Source organism: Macaca fascicularis, chromosome 1 (assembly GCF_037993035.2).
Source record: "Macaca fascicularis isolate 582-1 chromosome 1, T2T-MFA8v1.1".
NCBI classification, from domain to species: Eukaryota; Metazoa; Chordata; class Mammalia; order Primates; family Cercopithecidae; genus Macaca; species Macaca fascicularis.
Window position 1 is genome coordinate 120,601,335 of NC_088375.1, and position 20,982 is coordinate 120,622,316.

The 20,982-nt window shown below is 36.1% G+C and overlaps 1 protein-coding gene across 1 annotated transcript in view; it reads left to right on the top strand.

Annotated features, from left to right (window-relative positions):
- The window catches only part of RSBN1 (round spermatid basic protein 1), a 50,943-nt gene extending 31,260 nt beyond the window's left edge, over positions 1-19,683 (top strand). Inside the window, exons 3-7 of the mRNA XM_005542280.4 lie at positions 3,566-3,703; positions 4,018-4,160; positions 13,059-13,226; positions 14,299-14,407; positions 15,051-19,683. Of these exons, the coding sequence (XP_005542337.2) occupies positions 3,566-3,703; positions 4,018-4,160; positions 13,059-13,226; positions 14,299-14,407; positions 15,051-15,524 (1,032 nt within the window). The 3' untranslated portion in view covers positions 15,525-19,683. The remainder of the gene's footprint in view (positions 1-3,565; positions 3,704-4,017; positions 4,161-13,058; positions 13,227-14,298; positions 14,408-15,050) is intronic.
- The last annotated feature ends 1,299 nt before the right edge of the window (positions 19,684-20,982 follow it).

Consider the following 20,982-nt stretch of genomic DNA (forward strand, 5'->3'; position numbering starts at 1 on the left):
TGAAGAGGTCATCAGTGATTTGTTTCAGGGGAGTGGTGTGGGCAGAAGCCTGATTGCAATGATATGAGATGTGAATAAAAGGTGAGGTGAGGCAGTAGAGACAGGTAATACAGACTAATATTACAGAAGTAGGATTTTTATGTGAAAAAGGTATATCATGTTGCTTTTGATGGCAAGTTGCAGGATAGTCAATTTTAAAATGGGCTTAAATGATGAAAGAGATTTGTTGGCTTTTGGAATGGAAAAGTCCAGAGGTGGGATTGATAGTTTGAATGTTTCACGCTTGGGGTTTGCAGGCAGGACTGGTGGAAGGACTGGGATAGAGGATGAGAATGTGTTTATGAGAGAGGGATAAACCTTGGGGTTTAGCCTAGATATAGAAGCAGCTGGAAGAAGGAGGGGACTGATACTGAGAAAAAAACGTAGGTCACAGAAAGCCAGAAGTCTAAGTAAAGGAATGAAAACAGGAAGGTTGTGGTTTACTAATAAGGGCTTTCTCTAGCTAGGCTAACTTAGCTACAGTTATCCAAATAGGCTTTATACATTGCAGCTTTCAAAATCCAGTCCTAGTATTTTGTAGCGTAGTTGTTTACTTGATGGCTCTTCTGCCAGGAAATAAAAATTGAACATTGTTAATTCTTTGTCATTCGTGGATACAACATTGGTACTCACACAAAGGTGTGAACCTGAAGATCCTCATAAGATGAGAAGCTTTTCTTTGTGTATATATGAAAATAAACAAGTTGGTCTTGGCAAAATTATGAGGTTGCTATATTTTGTGGTCATACCCTGTCTTTGTCTTCTGTTGTTCCCGCCCTCCTCCTTTTTAAGTTTACTTTTTTTCTCTTTACAAATAAGAAAAGATGCTTCATATTTATTCATGTCACATGTTAATTATTCTAGGTGTTTACCTTTCTAAGGTGTCTTCAAGTTCAGTGCTGTTGAGTTTAGTGGTATTTGAATTAGGTAAACTTGGAGTGGTGTGATATAAGAATATTAATTCTGTCTCACTTTATGTGTAAAATTTAAAGTAATATGAATTCCTTCAAATTAGTAATGCATTGAGTTGCATAACCTCAAAGCCAGCAGGCCAAGTGAATTGAAAACTGCCACTTGGCAGTGTATTTCTTTAGGATTGGTCTTGAGTTTCGGCAGCTTTAAATTATGATAGGTCTTAAGAGTCACTTCTGGCTGGGAAAAAGATTTTAAAAAAGATTATGATAGGTCTTTAGGACATTTGTCCCATAAAATGCCTGTATAGAGTGAAAGCCTTTCTTAGGAAAGGAATTTCTGAGACTGGGAATAGTTGGGAGAGGTGTTTGGGGGAGACTGATACTTCTTTCATTTTTTTTGAGATGGAGTCTTGCTCTGTTGCCCAGGCTAGAGTGCAGTGGCACGATCTTGGCTCGCTGCAACCTCCACCTCCCGTGTTTAAGTAGTTCTCTGCCTCAGCCTCCCAAGTAACTGGACTACAGGCATGTACCACCACACCCAGCTAATTTTTGCATTGTTAGTAGAAATGGGGTTTCACCATCTTGGCCAGGCTGGTCTTGAACTCCTGACCTCGTGATTCATCCGCTTCAGCCTCCCAAAGTGCTGGAATTACAGGCATGAGCCACCGTGCCTGGCCGAGACTGATATTTCTTATTATCCCTAAAAGCATATGATTCCTAGAAATGTTGCTGAAGGTTAAATCTACTTTAGTTGTTTTAGAGTGCTTAGAAAGGTTAGAAAAATGATTTAAAAAGACTTCCCTTTCTTCCCCTTCCTTATCTCTATATCCCATGGTGAGCCTTTGTTCCATGCTGCCACCCCTGGCGTTTTATGGCATGATGATCATATAAAACATACGGAAAGTAATTCATATGAATATATATATAAAGTAATTCTGGCCTGGGTGGCTGCTGCTTAAGAATATCTGAAGTGATCTTCGGGGGAGGATTTGTAAGGAATTAAGAAATCCTCACCCCTGCTATTTGAGAACAAGATCTACGGCCTTTTTTTCTGTGTATATGTGTGTGGGTGATGTTAAATTGTCTATGGAAAAAAAATTGATTCTAAAAATGCTGCTTAAGAACACATGGTGAAGAATTGTGGTAAGATATCCTAGATGGTCGTTTATGTAGACTGTTTCCTATTAAGGCAAAATAGGTGGTATTTAAAACATGACGGTAGATTCTTTAAAATTTTTTTAATGTTCAATAAAGAGCCATTTTATATAAAGGCACAGCTATATGTTAGGCTTTTAAATTTAATCTGCATTTTAACAGAGGTAGAAAATGCTAGGTAACTGATCTGAAGTGGAAATTCTGGTTAAATGCAGCATTTCTAGTCTAGTCCATTGCTATGTACAGGATCCATCTCTCTGTCCTTGAGAAACTCTAAATTGGAGATTATATAAGATAAGAACATACATGAAATGACTAGAGGAATAGTATCAGATTGTATGGAATTAATTGATAGATTACATTCAAATGCTAGATAGGATGCTCTGGGCTACATATTTGTATAGGATATGCCGTCAATTCACTAGAGAGTTGATACAGTGAAAATGTATGTTGCTCATAGGTAACATTAGACTTCAGAGAAGGGAGAGATCATGGAGTATGACCAGAAAGATTTCTGGAAAAAAAAAAAAGCTTTTGAACTGCTCTTTGAAGTATGGATACGATTTGGGTTGACAGAAAAGAGGACATTCCAGATGGGCCAAATTCAAGAGAAAAATCACTGGAGGTAGAAATAAGTTTGTTGTAAGTTGAGTAGAGAAAAAAGATTGGGGCCAGGTGTGGTGGCTCACACCTGTACTCTTAAAACTTTGGGAGGCCAAGGCAGGTGGATCAGTTGAAGTCAGGAGTTCAAGACCAGCCTGGCCAACGTGGTGAAAGCCTATCTCTACTAAAAAAATACAAAAATTAGCCAGGCGTGGCAGCGCACACCTGTAATTCCAGCTACTTGGGAGGCTGAGGGAGGAGAATCGCTTGAACCCAGGAGGTGGAGGTTGCAGTGAGCCAAGATCACGCCATCGCACTCCAGCCTGTGGGACAAAGAGTGAAACTCCGTCTCAAAAAAAAAAGATTGGTCTGTCTTGGTAACAGTGAGCCTGGTATCCTGGTATCTGGGCTAAAGTGAAGACTTTGAAGCTAGGGAGTACAAAATGAACATGGAAGATTAATCTGACCATGGTCTTTTTTTCTCCCTGCCCTGATGATTTTACTTTTATATGTTTTTTTCCTTAAATAAAAATCACACTCTAAAATATTTAAAATATTACAAAGTTAAAAAAAAATCATTTTTAGAGAAGTTTAAGTATTAAATAGATCTTAATGTCTTCAATATTTCTTTGAGATGTTCAGGCTCACTCACACATTGAAATTTGCTTGTGGCAAATGTATTAGTGTATTTGTCAGTGTGCTTGGGTGCCTCTCTGACTTTATTCAAGGTATTGACCATTCAATTCTTAGTTTGTAGAAGAAATGGCAACATTGGAAACAATAACCTATTTTAATTCTTTAATTATATTATAGTTGTGCCTCAGTCCATTTTTCCCTCTTTCATTTTATCTTAGGTCAACAGGACATACTGCTGTGGCACCTACCGAGCAGGTCCTATGCGGCAGATAAGTCTTGTTGGAGCAGTAGATGAAGAAGTTGGTGATTATTTCCCAGAGTTCCTTGATATGTTAGAAGAATCACCATTTCTGAAAGTGAGTATTAATTAAGATTATTAAAGTTTTGATCTTTACTTAAGTGGGCCCTTTATATGTTGAAGAGTATTAAACTAATATTGCCTATTGAAATTAAATTTATCCAGTGTTTTGCATAGAAATGTTTAGATATAATAATATTGGTACAAAGTACTTAAATTCAATTATTCTTTTTAATATAAATTACTATGTAGCATTTGTTTCTTTATATACAGTTGTAAAAAAGTCTTCTTAGAACTTTTATTTGGGTGGAGGGATTAACTTATAAATCACTGAAATGATTTTTTAATGTGACTAATCCTTCTGATTTCTAGATGACTTTGCCCTGGGGTACACTTTCCAGCCTCCGACTCCAGTGTAGGTCCCAGAGTGATGATGGGCCTATAATGTGGGTAAGGCCAGGAGAACAGATGATCCCAACAGCAGATATGCCAAAGTCACCCTTCAAAAGACGACGGTAAATATTTCTTTTTCTCAAATAAACAAAACTACTTTTTTTTAATTGGTTGCTTATAAAAATGAACACAGTTTGAAAACCATTTGTCTTGGGCTCCCTTAAGTAAATATTTTAGTTGTCAGTTCCTCGTTTCAGTTCAATCATCACACAGTTATCACAGTGAGGCATTTTTCTAAAACACAAATTTAATTTTTACTTATTTTTTAAAAACCTGTGCCCTAACTGCCTGCAGGATAAAAGATCAAATCTCTTAGTGTGGTTTACAAGGATCTTTCATAATCTGGTCAGCTGTACCTCTTCTAGACGTATCTGGTTTTAGTCTTCTCCGGCCATACTGAATTCACTTTCCAAACCATAGTCTATCATAACGCTTTGCTTTTGCACTATTTTTTTTTTTTTTTTTTTTTTTGAGATAGGGTCTTACTCTGTTGCCCAGAGCTAGAGTGCAGTGGTACAATCATAGCTCACTGTATTCTTGAACTTTTGGGCTCAGGAGAGCTTCCCAAATAGCTGTGGCTATAGGTGTGCACTACCATGCCCATCTGATTCAAAAAATTGTTTTGTGTATTTTATTTTTGTAGAGATGGGGGTCTCATCATATTGCCCAGGGTGGCTTTGAACTCCTGGCCTCAGATGATCCTCCTGCCTCAGCCTCCCAAAGTGTTGGGGTTACCATCCCATAGCAAACTTAATACATTTTCAAAACTTAGCTTGAGCTCAGCACAGTGTCATATGCCTTTAGTCCTAGCTACCTGGTAGGCTGAAGTAGGAGGATCACTTGAGCCCAGGACTCCACAACAAGATCCTGTCTCAAACCAAAACCAAAACCAAACAAAATTTAATTTGGACGTCACCTCCTTTGTGAAGTTTTTCTTTCCTCCCTTAGGTAACTTTGCTACAGTGTTCTGTTCATTAAAGTTCTGTTTACATGTTTTTATTTTTTACTAATATTTGAGGTGTGCTTTGGGAAGACAGGGACTCTTTTATTCATCTTTGTCCTCATGACATATACTATAGGTAACCAGTATTTGCTACATGAAACCAGTAATGTACCATAGTACCGAGCCTCAGTAATTCATATTGTGCTAACATGTTTTGTGTTTCAGACTCTTAAGACAAATGTAGATTAACTCACTCTCTAGTATTTTGAAAAATCTAATTTAATGAGACCGAAAATGATTTATACCTGCTTAGACTATGAAAATAGCAATTCAAAATAAGTGCCCAGAAGTGAGTTTTAATGGACTAATCTAAACCTTAACTTAAGACTCATAGGAGAATGATACTTGAGCTAAGTATGGAATAATCTTAGGTACTTGAAATGCATGAAAATATTTTGAGAAAATTATGTACGAATGCAGGGTGGTGGGATGGTAAAAACCCAGGAGTTATTTGAAAGTTCTGCGCATTGTTAGATTATAGCAGTTTTTGTTGCAGGATGACGACGAATCTTAAAATCTTATTAAATTGTTAAATACTATATACATTTTTTTGTTCTGTAGTCTTTCCCCCAAAAATCACCATCATTTGTTTCCTGAAAAAAGTAATAGGAAAGAGTAAAAAGAGGGCAGGCGCAGTGGCTCACACCTGTAATCCCAGCACTTTGGGATGCTGAGGCAGGCAGATTGCTTGAGTCCAGGAGTTCAAGACCAGCCTGGACAACATGACAAAACCCTGTCTCTAGTAAAAATACAAAAATTAGCATGGCGGCACGCTTCTGTAATCCTAGTTATTGAGGTGGTTGAAGCATGAGAATCGCTTGAACTCGGGAGGCCAAGGTTGCAGTGAGGTTGCAGTGAGCTGAGATGGCGCCTCTGCACTCCAGCCTGGGTGACAGAGCAAGACTCCATTTCAAAAAGGAAAAAAAAAAAAAACAAGAGTAGAAAGAAGGCAGACCAGGCATGGTGGCTCACACCTGTAATCCCAGCACTTTGGGAGGCCAAGGCAGGCATATCACCTGAGGTTAGGAGTTCAAGACCAGCCTGACCAACATGGTGAAACCCCATCTCTACTAAAAATACAAAAATTAGGTGGGCATGGTGGCAGCCGCCTTTAATCCCAGCTAGTCGGGAGGCTGAGGCAGGAGAATTGCTTGAACCCGGGAGGTGGAGGTTGCAGTGAGCCGAGATTGTGCCATTGCACTCCAGCCTGGGGGACAGGAGCTTCTTCGCCTCCAAAAAAAAAAAAAGAAGGCAGAAAGCCACCATTTAGGCATATTAACCTTTCAAATTATATATAGTCATAAATAATCTTTTTACAAAAATCCATTGTTTGTGTGGTGTTTACTTTAAAACTTGGGAATTTTTTTCCCCCTAGGCTTATGCGTTATATCAAGATGCAGCTGTATCATTTCTAAACAACTGTGTAGTTTACTGTATGGTTGTATCAAGATTTATTTAACCAATTCTTGGTTGTGTTTTTGTTTTTTTCTTTGAGACAGGGTCTTACTCTGTCACCCAGGCTGGAGTGCAGTGACTCAATGAGGGCTCACTGTAGCCTACCTCCCAGGCTCAGGTGATCCTCCCACTTCAGCCCCCCAAGTATCTGGGACTACAGGTGCCTGCCACCATGCCTGGCTAGTTGTTTTTTTTGTTGTTATTGTTTTAAATTTTAATTGTAGGCCTCACTGTGTTGCCTGGGCTGGTCTTGAACTCCTGAGCTCACACAATCCTCCTGCCTTGACCGTTACCAACTCTTTATTAGTGTAATATTTTCCCAGGTTTTCAATGTAAACAGTATTTTCAAAACATGATACTGGTGTGCTGGAGCCAGTTTGTACCTGTTCACAAAGGCCATCATTAGCATCACTTTCCAATTCCACATCGTGTGATGTCATGTTAGTAACTGGAAATTGTTTGTGTTAGGTGTATTTATACCATAGAAATCAGCTAAAATCAGCCACCTCCCCGACCCTCAAGCCAGAGGTAAAATATATAGAGCGTACCACTGATTGTATGTGGATGGATCATATAAACAAAAACTTCTGTGAGTAAAGAAAAAAACACTGAAGCCGAAAGGCAAAGAGAAAAACTTGGAACAGAAGGGAAAAAAAGCTTAATAGTCATAATATATATGGGATTTTTACAAAAGAAAAACACCAAAATAGAAATATATATAAAGGAAATCACCAAAGACAAAATAAGAAACCCCTCAAAAAATAGCAAATTAAAATGAGACATTTTGGGGTTGGTATGTTTGTGCATATGTGTGTTTCTTTTCTTTTTTTTTTTTTTAAATATTTTTTGAGACAGAGTCTCACTCTGTTGCCAGGCTGGAGTGCAGTGGTGCCATCTCGGCTCACTGCAACCTTCGCCTCCCGGGTTCAAGTGATTCTCCTGCCTCAGCCTCCGAAGTAGCTGGGACTACAGGCATGCACCACCATGCCCAGCTACTTTTTGTATTTTTAGTAGAGACGGGGTTTCACCATGTTGGCCAGGATGGTCTTAATCTCTTGACCTTGTGATCCTTCCACCTTAGCCTCCCCAAGTGTTGGGATTACAGGCGTGAGCCACTGCATCCGGCCATGTGTGTTTATATTCTTAGTAAAAATTCCTAAAGGCTCAAAGTATACACATTTCTAATGGACTTCCAGAAATATACCAATTTATACACCCACTCATACAGTTCCCCTTTTTCTTATACTCTCCACTAACATTTTTAACTATATTGATCTGATTGGATAAAAATCTCTCATTTTATTTTATTTAAAAAAATTTTATTAGACAGAGTCTTGCTCTGTCACCCAGGCTGGAGTGCAGTGGTGCGATCTTGGCTCACTACAACCTCTGCCTCCCAGGTTCAAGTGATTCTCATGCCTCAGCCTCCCAAGTAGCTGGGATTACTGGCATGCGCCACCACGATTGGCTAATTTTTGTATGTTTAGTAAAGAAGAGTTTTGCCATATTGGCCAGGCTGGTCCCAAACACCTGGCCTCGAGGGATCTGGCCAGTTTGGCCTGCCAAAGTGCTGGAATTTCAGGCGTGAGCCACCGCGCCCAACCCCAAAATGTCTCATTTTAGTTTGCTATTTTTTGAGGGGTTTCTTATTTTGTCTTTGGTGATTTCCTTTATATATATTTCTATTTTGGTGTTTTTCTTTTGTAAAAATCCCATATATATTATGACTATTAAGCTTTTTTTCCCTTCTGTTCCAAGTTTTTCTCTTTGCCTTTCGGCTTCAGTGTTTTTTTTCTTTACTCACAGAAGTTTTTGTTTATATGATCTATCTTTCCTTTTGAGGTTTCTCCTTTAGCAGTAGGCTTAGAAGAGCCTTCTCTTATTCAGTGTTATAAAATACTCACCTACATTTTCTCTTAGTACTTCTGTGATTTCAGTATTTACATATTTAATCTACCTGGAATTGGCTTCAGTATAGAGGAAGAGATTTACATTTTTTCCAAGTAGTTAGGCAGCTATACCAACATCATTTATTTAATAATTCATCTGAGGTGCCATCAAATTTTGTTTCTATTGGGATTAAATATTCTTAAGTGAGGCATTCAAAAGCATTTTGAATTAGAATTGAATGAATCAAAATGTAAATGCTAATGTCCATCTTTTTGTGTTAGTGAAAACTTCTTGTTGCAGAAAATGGTGGAATCAATGTGAGAAGCTGTTCAGTTACCAAGGGCACTGCTACTGAAGCTTATCTTTGGATTTATGAACTCTGAAGTTAAAGAAATATGTGTACAGAGTTTTTTAAATATCAGATAATACAGCAGGACTTAATAATGGAAAATCCTGCCCACTTTTCCTTCCCAGAGGCAAATATATTTTTACGAGAGTCAAAACCCATTTGTTTATAATACTTTTTTAAAAAGGCTTTGGCAGGGTTTTTTTTTAATTAAACATTTTTTTAATCTTGTGTATATAATAGTTGTATATATGTATGATGCACATGTCATGTTTTCATACAGGTTTTGATTTTTTGGTATGATAGCAGGTATTCCTTCCTCTTACCTGTTCTCTGAATAGTTAAATGACCCCTACTTTATCCTCTTCCTCATTTCTTCTTTCAGTCAGCTGTCCCTACACATTGCTGGGGTTAATTCATATTCTGTTTTAAAATTATCGTTAGGTCTTACATGCCTTGTTAATAAGTGGATTCTAAAATTTTATGGCTAGCTGTGTTTACTGCAGACCCAGCTAGTAAGTTATTAATTCATATGCTAAGGTTTCGATGTTATGTCGTCACTCAAAGGAAGAATATGCAAAAGCCTCTTTCTTTTCTCTATTTCACCTATGTACTTAAAACCATGTCACATTTTTTGAAAGTTTTATATTTGGTATCATAACTTCTTTAAAAAAAAAAGTCTTCTGTTTTTCCTGCAGTTTCTGATTGCCCTGTTTTTTGAGGTAGGAACATAAAAAAGTGTTCTGTTTTTCCTGCAGTTTCTGATTACCCTCTTTTTCTTTTTTGGGAGGTAGGAACATAATAAACTTTTCTTGACCATCCTAAATATCTTCTGTTCTCTTTATTGCTTTACATCCTTTTATTTATTGCTTCCATTCTCCTTACTGCTTACAGGGTTAGCGTTAAGGTACATTACTTTCTTCCAGAACCACGCTGACTTTGTCATCTGTCTGACTATGGCTTTCTTTAATAACTTTTTTTTTTTTTTGAAAGGGCATTGCTGTTGGTAGTTACCTAGCATTCTGTTCTTTTATCATATCCTCATGCCTTTCAGAATTTTTTTTCGTACTCTCTGCTGTAACATATCAGTTTTTTTTTTGATCTTTTGGAACTCTGTGTTCTGCCTATAGAAGGCTTATTTCAGTTATGCACCTAGGACTTCGTATTTAATGCTTTTCTGCATTAACCTATGGTGGTTGTTCTCCTAGATTTATTTCCTTCTCTTGCTTAACACATTCTCAGGGAATAGTCTAACAAAAAGGAGGTATTCTGAGTCATTGTATGTCTGAAAATTTATTTTTCTGTTAATAAACATGATTTATAGTTTAGCTGAAGTCCAGAAGTTGTGTTGTCTCTTAGTATTATTAGCAATGCTCTATTGTCTTCTGGCATCTAATATTATTTATGAGAAGTCCTAATGCTAGTGTAATTTTTATTCTTTTGTAGGTAGCCTATTTTTTCTTGTCTGCAAGCTTATAGCATCATCTATCATCAGCAGTCTGAAATTTCACAGTGTTACATCTTGAGTCTTTCATTCTTATTTTTTAATTATACTTTTTGTTGTTTAGTAGTCACCTTAAATTAAAAGATTCATGTCTCCTTTCCTTTCTGGTAATTTTTCTTACCTAATTGCTTTGGCAGTTTCTTCTTTATTTTCTCTTATTTCTTTCTGAAACTACTATTGGTTGAATAATAGATCTCCTGGTTTGATTGTCCTCATATTTCCTATTATCTTTTTGCTTTTGATTCTGAGACATTTACTGGACATTTGTCTTCTAACCTTTCTTTGGTGTTTAAAATTTTAGCATTGTTCATTTTGGTTTTTCTGTGTCAGGTTGCTGTCTTCAGATAGCTGGTGATTTTTGGTTGACCCATCCATATTTTAAAATAAAGCATTGGGTTCATTGCGAGTTATATTTATATTTTGGTGAGTCTTGTCAACAGGTAGACAATTGTCAGTTGTCAGCTTAGAGTGAACAGGCATAGAAATGGACACTAAATGATGTGCCCAAATATCAGAGGATTATGTTCTATTTTTGTGGCAATTTCCATGTGTTTAGAGAATGTGCAGTTTTTCTGGCTGAAAGTTTATCAGGATGTTTTTCGCTATAAGCAACAAAAATTTTGATTCAAACTTGTTTATAAAATAAAATGTCTGTCTTGTATATCGAGAAGTCCAGAGAGGCTGGTTCTAGACACCATATGGTCAGTGTGTCGGTGCTGTTATCAGGGGACCAGATTCTTTCCTTTTCTCTGTTCTAACATTCTCTTGGCCTAGGCTTTGCACTTGCACTAGCTCCCTTTATAGTTGCTGGATGGCTGAGGCAGTTCTAGACATCACATCTGGATCTGGCTATATCTAATAGAAGAAGATAGTATCTTTTCTTGTACTTTCTTAGGAGCTAGGAAACTTCCCAGAAGTCTCTTCGGCATATTTCCTTTCATACTATTAGACAGAATCTGTTCATGTCTATTCCTAAATCAGTCACTGTCAGGGGAAATGAGCCTACCATAATTTACCAGGACTCATCAGAAATGAACTCTGGAGCTTGTGAATGAGGTCACATACAGGGCAGGATGAGATGCCTAATGAAAATCAGGGTTCTGTCAGGGAATTAAAGGGGAGGAATGGATGCTGGGTGGGTAGCCATAGTCTACTCCATGTGGGGCAAAATGCCTGTCTACATTTTTTCCTGCAGGGATGACTTGTTTATTTGCAGAATTTCACTTTAATTCCCCTTTTCTCAGCCTTACTTCATTTCTGTTCATCATTATTATGCCTGGCTTCTTTTTGGACTCAGGCTTTTCTAAAGTCTGTTGGGCAGGTCTGCTGCCTTTTGCCTGCTGATCTCTTTTTGTGTATTCTATGCCTGTGGCTTTCTCTGCTCAGTTTTATTAATCTCAGGTACTATGATCATTTTCCATCTTGTAAAAGTTTGCTGATATTGCTCATTCATTAATTCATTTCCTTCATCACTTATTCACTATCATCTTTAGATTATTATACTTAGAAATTCTTGAGCACATAAAAAAGCAAAAAATAATATAATAAACTGCTGTGTGTTTAATATACAATCAACAGCTGTCAACTCATGGCTAATTCTGTTTCATCTGTACTCTAATCCATTCTCCCATCTAATCCCCACTTCCCCTATTATTAATTTGAAGACTTTTACTTTCGTTTTAATGTAGAAGGAGATAACATGGATGCCTAGTTTGCAATCTTGAATCAGAACTCTAGTCTAACTATAATAGGTTCATTGCCTGATGCACATGGCAAGTCAGTACACCAAAACACCAGATTGCAACAGAGAAAGAAGTTTAATTGTAGGGCCACTAAAAGAGGAGATGGGAGGAAATCTGAAATCTGTCTCCCTGAGGAGTTTGGGGGTTAGGGTTTTTAGAGGTTTTGGAATGGGCTGATGTGTGGAGATGTTCATTGGTCTGAGAGTACAAAGTGAAGTTATGGACAAAGAGATGAATAAACTATTCTCATGCTGATTAGGTTTTTCTGTGGGGGTCTTTAAATTGGTTGGCCGCAGCTGTTTTGCCAGAATTCAGGATCTGCTTAAGCCATTCTTAATATGGGAGATTCTATCTTAAACAAAAGCCTTATGATGCTAATACTTGAATTCTTTTTTTAAAAAAAGTATATATATGTGTGTGTATATATGTGTGTGTGTATGTGTATATGTGTGTGTGTGTGTGTATATATATATATATATTTTTTTTTTACAAAAAGGTTTCCCACTTCAAGAAATTCTATCTGTAGGAACAATGGGGATGCAGATGGTCAGTATCTAGTGTTACCTGACTTGTAGTTATAAGAAAGTGGTCTAAGTGCAGCCTGATTAACACTTAATTATAGCTATATTTCCATCCAGAATTTTTGTTAACTGTATGAGGGCAGCCTCACTCGTAGCATATATTGAGAGTTGGAAATAAGATGATTAAGGGTAAAGAAACCTTAAACTTTGACTTTTATTTTCTGTTGCTAGACAGAAGCACTACATTTGAGCCTAATCTAAGATAATATTTTCAGTTTTATTATGGCACACAGGGAGAGGAAGGTAATTACATTAAGCATTATAATATAGTGTGTTAAATGCTAATGATCATAATCATTGAACCCTTCTCAGTCCTCATGTTATTTAAATCTGGTATTTTAGCAGACTTTTTTGTCTTACTGGTATTAATTAATTTTTTTCTTTTTTTGGTCTCTTTCTTCCTTGCTTACCCTTTGTTTACCAACCAAATCAACTCTAGATCAATGAATGAAATAAAAAATCTCCAGTACCTACCTCGGACCAGTGAACCCCGCGAAGTCCTCTTTGAAGATAGGACTAGAGCTCATGCTGATCATGTAGGTCAGGGGTTTGACTGGCAGAGTACGGCTGCTGTTGGAGTTTTGAAAGCTGTACAATTTGGTGAATGGTGAGTTAATTGAACTCAACTGCAAGGTTGGTTAATATTGTATAAGACAATGTGGACTCTATTTAAAAGGTTTAGGACTAGTTTTTAAATTGTGGTAAAATACACATACAGTTTGCCATCTTAACCATTTTTAAATGTACATGGTGGAGTTAAGCATAATTACATTGTTATGAAACAGAGCTTCAGAACCTTTTCATCTTGCAAGGCTGTAACTCTATACTCACTGAACAATTTCTCTTTTACTCTCACCCCCGGACTCTGGTAACTATCATTCTACTTTTTGTTTCTATGAATTTGACTACTTTACATACCTCATATAGATGGAATCATATAGTGTTTATCTTTTTGTGACTGGCTTGTTTCTCTTAGCATTGTCCTTAAGGTTCATCCCTGTTGTAGCAAGCGTCAGAATCTCCTTCCTTTTTTAGGCTGAATAATAATTCATCATATGTGTATACCACGTGTTGTTAATCAGTTTTTCCATCAGTGGGCGCTTGGGTTGCTTCCACCTTTTGGCTTTTGTGAATAATGCTGGTGTGAACATGGGTGTATACATATCTCTTCATGTCCGTGCATTCAGTTATTTTGGCTATACACCCAGGAGTGAAGTTGCTGGATTATATGGTAGTTCTATTTGTAATGTTTTGAGAAACTGCCAGACTGTTGTCCATAGTGGCTAAACCATTTTACATTCTGTTGGGGCCCATTTTTAACAAAGCTCAGGACATAGAAATACAAAGTGGTGAGAGGACCGCAAATGCAACTAGTTTAGAATACAACTATTCTTTTTAGCCATTTTTGTTTTAATTTTACAACAGCAGATCTGATTTTTATGGCTTTTTAAGTTTTAGGTTTTTCTCAAATTTTAAAAAAATTGTATACCTCGTCCTTAGAAACTATGCATCTATTTCTCTGCTAGTAGAAGCATTTCCAAGAACAAAAGAACTGAAATTTTTTCATTGTGAGATGTTTGGCTCTAAAACTTAATTTTGTTAGTTTGTCTCTAAAACTTAATTTAATCATTTTTCATTGTGAGATGTTTGTCTCTAAAACTTAATTTTGTTAATCTTAGGAGTGACCAACCTCGCATAACCAAAGATGTGATTTGTTTTCATGCTGAGGATTTTACTGATGTTGTACAGAGACTTCAGTTAGATCTTCATGAACCTCCAGTTTCCCAGGTAAAAAACTTATTTTTTATTACCATTTGAGATACTGGAAATAAATATCTATACCCATTTTATTTTGAATTTTATCTTTCAGTCTGATATGTGGGATAGTGAGTTTAATTTTATTACTATTAAAGACTGGGGTGGGGGTGGTGCTGAGAATCATTTAAACAGAGCTTCCCCAGCAGAATGCTTGAAATCACTTCCATCTTTGGGATACCAGGTGGGCCTGGGATGGTTAGAGGTCCCAGGTGACTCAGTTATGGCCATGAGCTGTCTCACTTGTTAACCCCATTGCACTGTGTCCCCTCAACTGCAAAAGGCTGAAAGACACACTGAAAGAAAACATGTTGCCTTTATGTGTGGTAAAGAATATTGGTACTTAGCTGTACTTTGAAATACTTAAGTGATTTAGGCCATCCTGATTTTAACCTGTACTTTGTTACTAAAGAGGTAGTAAAATAGGAGGAAAAGAATTTCCCAAGCATTACAAAAATTTTTAGAAAGTTACCTATCATTCAGTGTTGCTTAATTTTAATTTGATTGATGTTATAACACATTTTGTTTCTACTGTTTTCCTTTGCTAATTATAATATTTCATTTGACTAAATTATTACATGTTTTAAAGTCTCACGTAACTTTTTTCTTTCTTCAGTGCGTACAATGGGTAGATGAAGCTAAACTAAACCAAATGAGGCGGGAAGGCATTCGTTACGCTAGAATTCAGCTTTGCGACAATGACATCTACTTCATCCCTAGAAATGTCATTCATCAGTTCAAAACAGTTTCGGCAGTGTGCAGCTTAGCCTGGCATATAAGGCTTAAACAGTACCATCCTGTTGTGGAAGCCACTCAAAACACAGAAAGCAATTCTAACATGGACTGTGGTTTAACTGGAAAGCGAGAATTAGAAGTTGACTCCCAATGTGTGAGGATAAAAACTGAATCTGAAGAAACATGCACAGAGATTCAGCTGTTGACAACTGCTTCATCATCCTTCCCACCTGCATCAGAACTTAATCTACAGCAAGATCAGAAGACTCAGCCTATTCCAGTTTTAAAAGTGGAAAGTAGACTGGACTCTGACCAGCAACACAATCTGCAAGAACATTCAACCACTTCTGTGTGATATGTACATATTCAAACACATTTTTTAACTTTTTTAAATTTTGATGTGAAGTTATAGTTTTATAACTGGCTTAAGTTAAGTTTTATTGGAGAAATCTTGCCTATAATTCTATAAAGAGAAATGACATTCCACAAATGTCAAGCATATCTTTTTTACACAGATTATGCAAAGTTAAGAGTTGTATCTTATCCCGTTAGTACAGTATGTAATAGTGGGTCTGCTGCTACTTTCTGTTTTAAGGTGTGAGGTAACAATTCAATCTCTTCTTCAAATCAAAATGAGAATTCTCTGGAATAACAGATTCTTATTTGGTAAATTATTCACTTCCCTTAATTTTATCTTGCCTTGTCTCTTGCCATATTTGCTGTTTTTATGGATAAATCAGATTTATGGTTTAGTATTTGTGTCTTTATGGCACAGGTTCAATTTCTACAGTAAAAATGGCATTAGGTTGCAGGAAAGAATTCCTGCATCTGGTACATGGGCAAGTAAGTTATTTAGTTCTAACCACAAATAACAAGTAGTTTCTAAGGAAATTTCAGTGGCTCTCTGGTTTCTTAACAAAAGAGAAAGCACAGCACTTTCTGATCCAAACTGTCTTTTTTTTTGTATCTGTTATTTAAAGCCCAGTGGATATTTCAATTAAAAAAAAATCTAAAGATGAATAGTCCTTGGTCATTCATTATCCATGGCTCATTAATCTCTTCTAGAATATATGCTAACTATGGAAGATATTTTGGGTAAAAGAGATAATGTTGACATGATACTCTATTGTTCTGCTTCCTGGCATCCTCACATTTTGTGGGGATAATTTTGCTTCCTAAACTGATCACAACTATTAAACTTAGAGAATAATAATAGTCTTGCTGATGAGGCTGCCATATTTTGAGCATCAATCTTATGATAAACTATTCTTGTCACTTGGCATCAACCTCTTCATGATAAATATCTACTACTGAGACACTTCAATTCACAGTTTTAACTCGTGAATACCTGGGTTTATTTACTATTACTCTGTGTTGCTATTTTCTAAGAAAGAATACAGCACTAGACTTCATCCTAGAGTTTCAGGCTAATGCTTAGTGCCTGAGTATTTAAATTTTCTTTTCAAACAGGCACAGTTCACGTTGCTAGTATGGTCCTAACTTTCTGTTATTTTAGAATGTTAACATGATTCACATTATACTTTATCTTAGTTAATAATACAATAAGCCTTTTGTTTATTAAAGGAAGAGTTCTCCCCACACCTAAGACCAGATTCTTGTATCTCCCTGGTTACAGTGCAATTTGGAGATTTTTTTTTTTCCTGGATGGTAAGATTTGAAATATTTACATTAACATAGGCAAAAAAAAAACAAAAAAAAAAACAAAAAAAAAAACCAAGATGCTGCTTTATTATGTCTGTCACCATGAAAACGTAGCTGCATCTTTTGAAATATCAAATATGAATTTTCTCTAAAATATTCTGAAATAGGTTAAATCTTATATAAATATTACTTTGTGCAATATTGTTGTGTAGTTAAATGCATATTAGCAAAGTATAGAGGTCACTGTGTAAACAGATAGAAAAGTAACCATCAGCAAATACTGCAGTGATTAGTTAGAATCTGTATTATTCCTTATATATATGTATATGTATGTATTCTCTGTTACAAAGGATGAAGACAAATAGGGATACATTTCAATGTAAACCATTTATGAATTGGAAGTGATGTTGGCTTTAGTTATCTTTGTAAATAAGGTAATTAGAATGGTATGAAAGGTAATGTGATTATTGCAGGGGTGTTTTTAAATCTTGGGTATAAATTCTAGGGTAAATTCCAGTTTATCAATACTAGTTTTTAACAGGACCTGCCTTTCAGGGTGTTTTTTTGTTGTTTTGTTGGGGAGGGGTTTAATCACAAAGTGTGTGGGTTTGGGTTACTTCTTGTTTTTATTTTTCTGTCCAGAAGAGCTTTACCAGGCTGTGCAAAGTAAAATTCTTCTCAGGCAACATTTGCTTTTAAAAATAATCATGAAGAGAAGGCTGTTAAAGCAAAAAAAAAATTTTTTTTTAATTTTTTCTTGTCTTCCAAGATCCGATTTCCCCATCTCCCACTTGCCATCCAGCAGATGCCATCTGTCATCCAAGCTGGTCATTGCTAATAAACAAGGAGACTGTCTCCTGACAGCCAGCACTGTGTATTATCACTCAGGAACCAGCGGATCTGCAAAGACCTACAATCAAAAGCAAATCCCCATTTTCCTTTTATAAAACATTCTACCCTCACCTCCAATATAAACACATTAAGAGTACAATAAAAATGTTTAAAATCATGTACTAATAAATTCATTGTATGTTAGAATTGCAATAGAATGGAGAGAAACATTTAGCTAGTAATGTATCTGAAAACTGAATGTCCTATGTGAGTATTAGATTTTAATAGCATGCTTTAAAGACTGATGAATATAAAAGCAGAAGTTTTGCGTTTTTTACTGCTTTCAAAGCTGTATCCTAGTTTAGTGATACAAATGATTGCAATTTTTCTAAATCATTAAATTATTTGGTTTGGTGGAGTGAGGCATGGAGCAATCTGGCGTCTTCTGATTTGTTAAAGTAGTGATGGGAGTGAAGTTGTAACTGAAATTTAAGCTGATCTTCCTTTTTGATATATTATCCGTTGTGCCAGCTCTTGAGATTACTTGCACAATGTGGCTATAAGTTTTAATATTTTGTGGAGCAGAGGGATGGTTTTTAAATGTGCTTATGGAAAGGACCCAATAAATGAATATTCCTAACTTAGTAAAGTAGAATAACTTCATGGTACCCATTAAAAAGGATAAAAGTCTTCCTCTTGCCCCAGAAGTAATTCTTGATACCAAGATATGCTAGGAGTAGGATGATTCAAAGCGGTAACCCAAATTCATAAAGCAATAATAATGAAAACCTACATAGTATGTTCCCTCCTCCAAAGTTTTAACTCTAAAAATTGATGCCTAGGTTTAATTGTACTTTTAATTTGCTTATTCAGTACTTAGAATTTGTTTAACTGGTACTTTTATTATTTTTTAGTGAAAGACTTTTGAAAAGTGCCCTTTCCCCTTAAGAGACAGTTGGAATACCAGTTGACTGATATTATAAGCTCTTATAGGGGGGAAAAAGGAGCTTATTAAAGTTCTTTACTAAACTTTGGGAAAAGATGTCTTGCATCAGTCTTACTAGGCATAAAAGTCACACTTAATGACTGGAAAAAACTTGCTTATTGCCTTTCCTTATATAAATATTGTCTAGAATGAAAGCTAATATAGGAACAAGACTCCCAAATCCATGAAAACCCTTAGTGAATATATTCTTAATCATTAATATTAGCCCATTATATTTTCATCTGTATTTGCCATAAAAAATTTATTTGCATTTATGCCTTTAGGATAATTTTGTATCTTTCTAATCTTTTATCATTGCTACACGTTTTTAAAAAAGAATCTTTCACTAGCACATGCCAGAGGTTCACATCTGTGCTGTTTTGTTTTTCAAACAGGTTGTAGCTGTATTTATTGGCCATGCAAGTAGAGGAAATGCACAGTACAAATGTTTTTCTTTAGCACGTAAGGGACCTATCCTTGTCTTGAAAGTTTGTTACTTTAAAAGCAAGTATCTCTCCATAAATATTATGGCCTTCCATTTTCTTCATACATTTTTTAGGATCCACTTGTGCATGTAGTTGAGACCACTGTCTCTTAAAATATAGCACTTTTCAATTCTCTCTGAAGAAATACTTATGTACTACTATCACATGTTGTAAATTTTCATGTAATAGTGTTTTCTGTGACTAAACTCCATTTTGATTGGCAGCTAAGACTTTTTTTCCTGTGGCTTTTATTTATCTAAGAGGTCTTTGCATATAGATGAAATGTATATTTGCCTGGCGGACTATTTGCGTTGTGTGGCCTTAGTTTGTTTATTGACATTAACAAGTGTTTTAAAAAGGTTTTTAATGAATAGTCTTAAATCTAAATTTGTGTGAATAATCCTTTTAACACAGTGCTTTTTTGTAGCTGTCTAAGTGTGTTAAATTGTTAAGCTATTTCTTTGTAAAATAGGACAATGGAATGCATAGTTTTTTTTTTTTTTTTTCCTGTAAAGTATTTTTTTAATAAACAAAGTCTGATTTGTCCTTTACTGGTGTTTCATCACAAAATGCATAGCATATGCGAGTTCTAAATACCTGGAACCTATTTTTAGAGGACGAATCCTTCACCTACTTTATCCCCTACTACTACAAAAAATTTTTTTAGAAAATCTTACGACTTTTCTTTCTAAAGATGTCTGGGGAAAATTCCATCCATATTGAGATGCAATTAGTTTAGGGGAAGAAGAAAAAATCACTTGGCATTTGTTGTAGTTAATGCCTCTTAATTGCTTAAATTAGTGTGTATCTACTTAAAAGGACAGTCTTAAATTTGTATTCTGGTGATGTGGATTTTCTTGAAGTTCATTGAGTATTAATGAAGATGGCGTATAGACTTTTATGTCATTGATGTATTAATGCAACACCACAAAATGGATTTCTTTCCTCATCAGTTTTTGTGTGAACTTACCTTTAATTGAGGTACCTTTCCTAAGCACTGATAGCCTTTGATTCTGATTAGGAAAGGAAAAGAAAGGGACTTCACAGTTTTTGAGTAACTGCCATGGGCCAGGAAGTTTGTATGAGGGTATCTCATTTAATCCTCACATCCTTAAGAAGGCAACTATCTCCAAAATACAGGTGAGAAAACAGGCTTGTTAGTTGAATAAATTGCCTAAGATCACAGATTATTGGTTGGGAGCAAGGATTCATACCTTGTTCTCTGGTAGCCTTAGGAAGCACTGAATAGTTTCCAACAGGGCACCTGAAAAATGGTTTGCTACTTAACCACTATCCTCTAATACTACTTACCTGATTTAGTTCCTCCACACACTGCCCGGAAAATCTTTTGTGTGCCAAACAATGAAGTAAAGTACTTTTGCTATTAATGTAATTGAGGTTAAATATTTACGTGTGCAAAATTCGACGTTTTTCACTTGTCATTTATCTTTCTTTTTTTTCAAGTTGGTCATTTGTCTTGAAGCCCAACAGAATTGTAATGTTTAGCACTAACGAAAGGAAAAGCTGTCAAGGATTAAAAGGAAACCACTGCCAATGTGTGCAATGTAAAAAGGATAAAATAATTTTTACTTTATTTGAGACAGGGTCTCTTGCCTAGGCTGAAGTGCAGTGGCGCAATCATAGCTCACTACAGCCTCGAACTCTTGTGCTCAGACGAATCCTCCCGCCTCAGTCTTCGAAGCAGGTGGGACTACAGGTGCGTGCCACCATCTCCGGCTAATTTTTTTTTTTTTTTTTTTTTTTTTTTTTTTAAGAGATGGGGTCTGGCCATGTTGCTAAGGCTGGTCTCAAATTCCTGAGCTCAAGCGACATTTCCGCCTTGGCCTCCC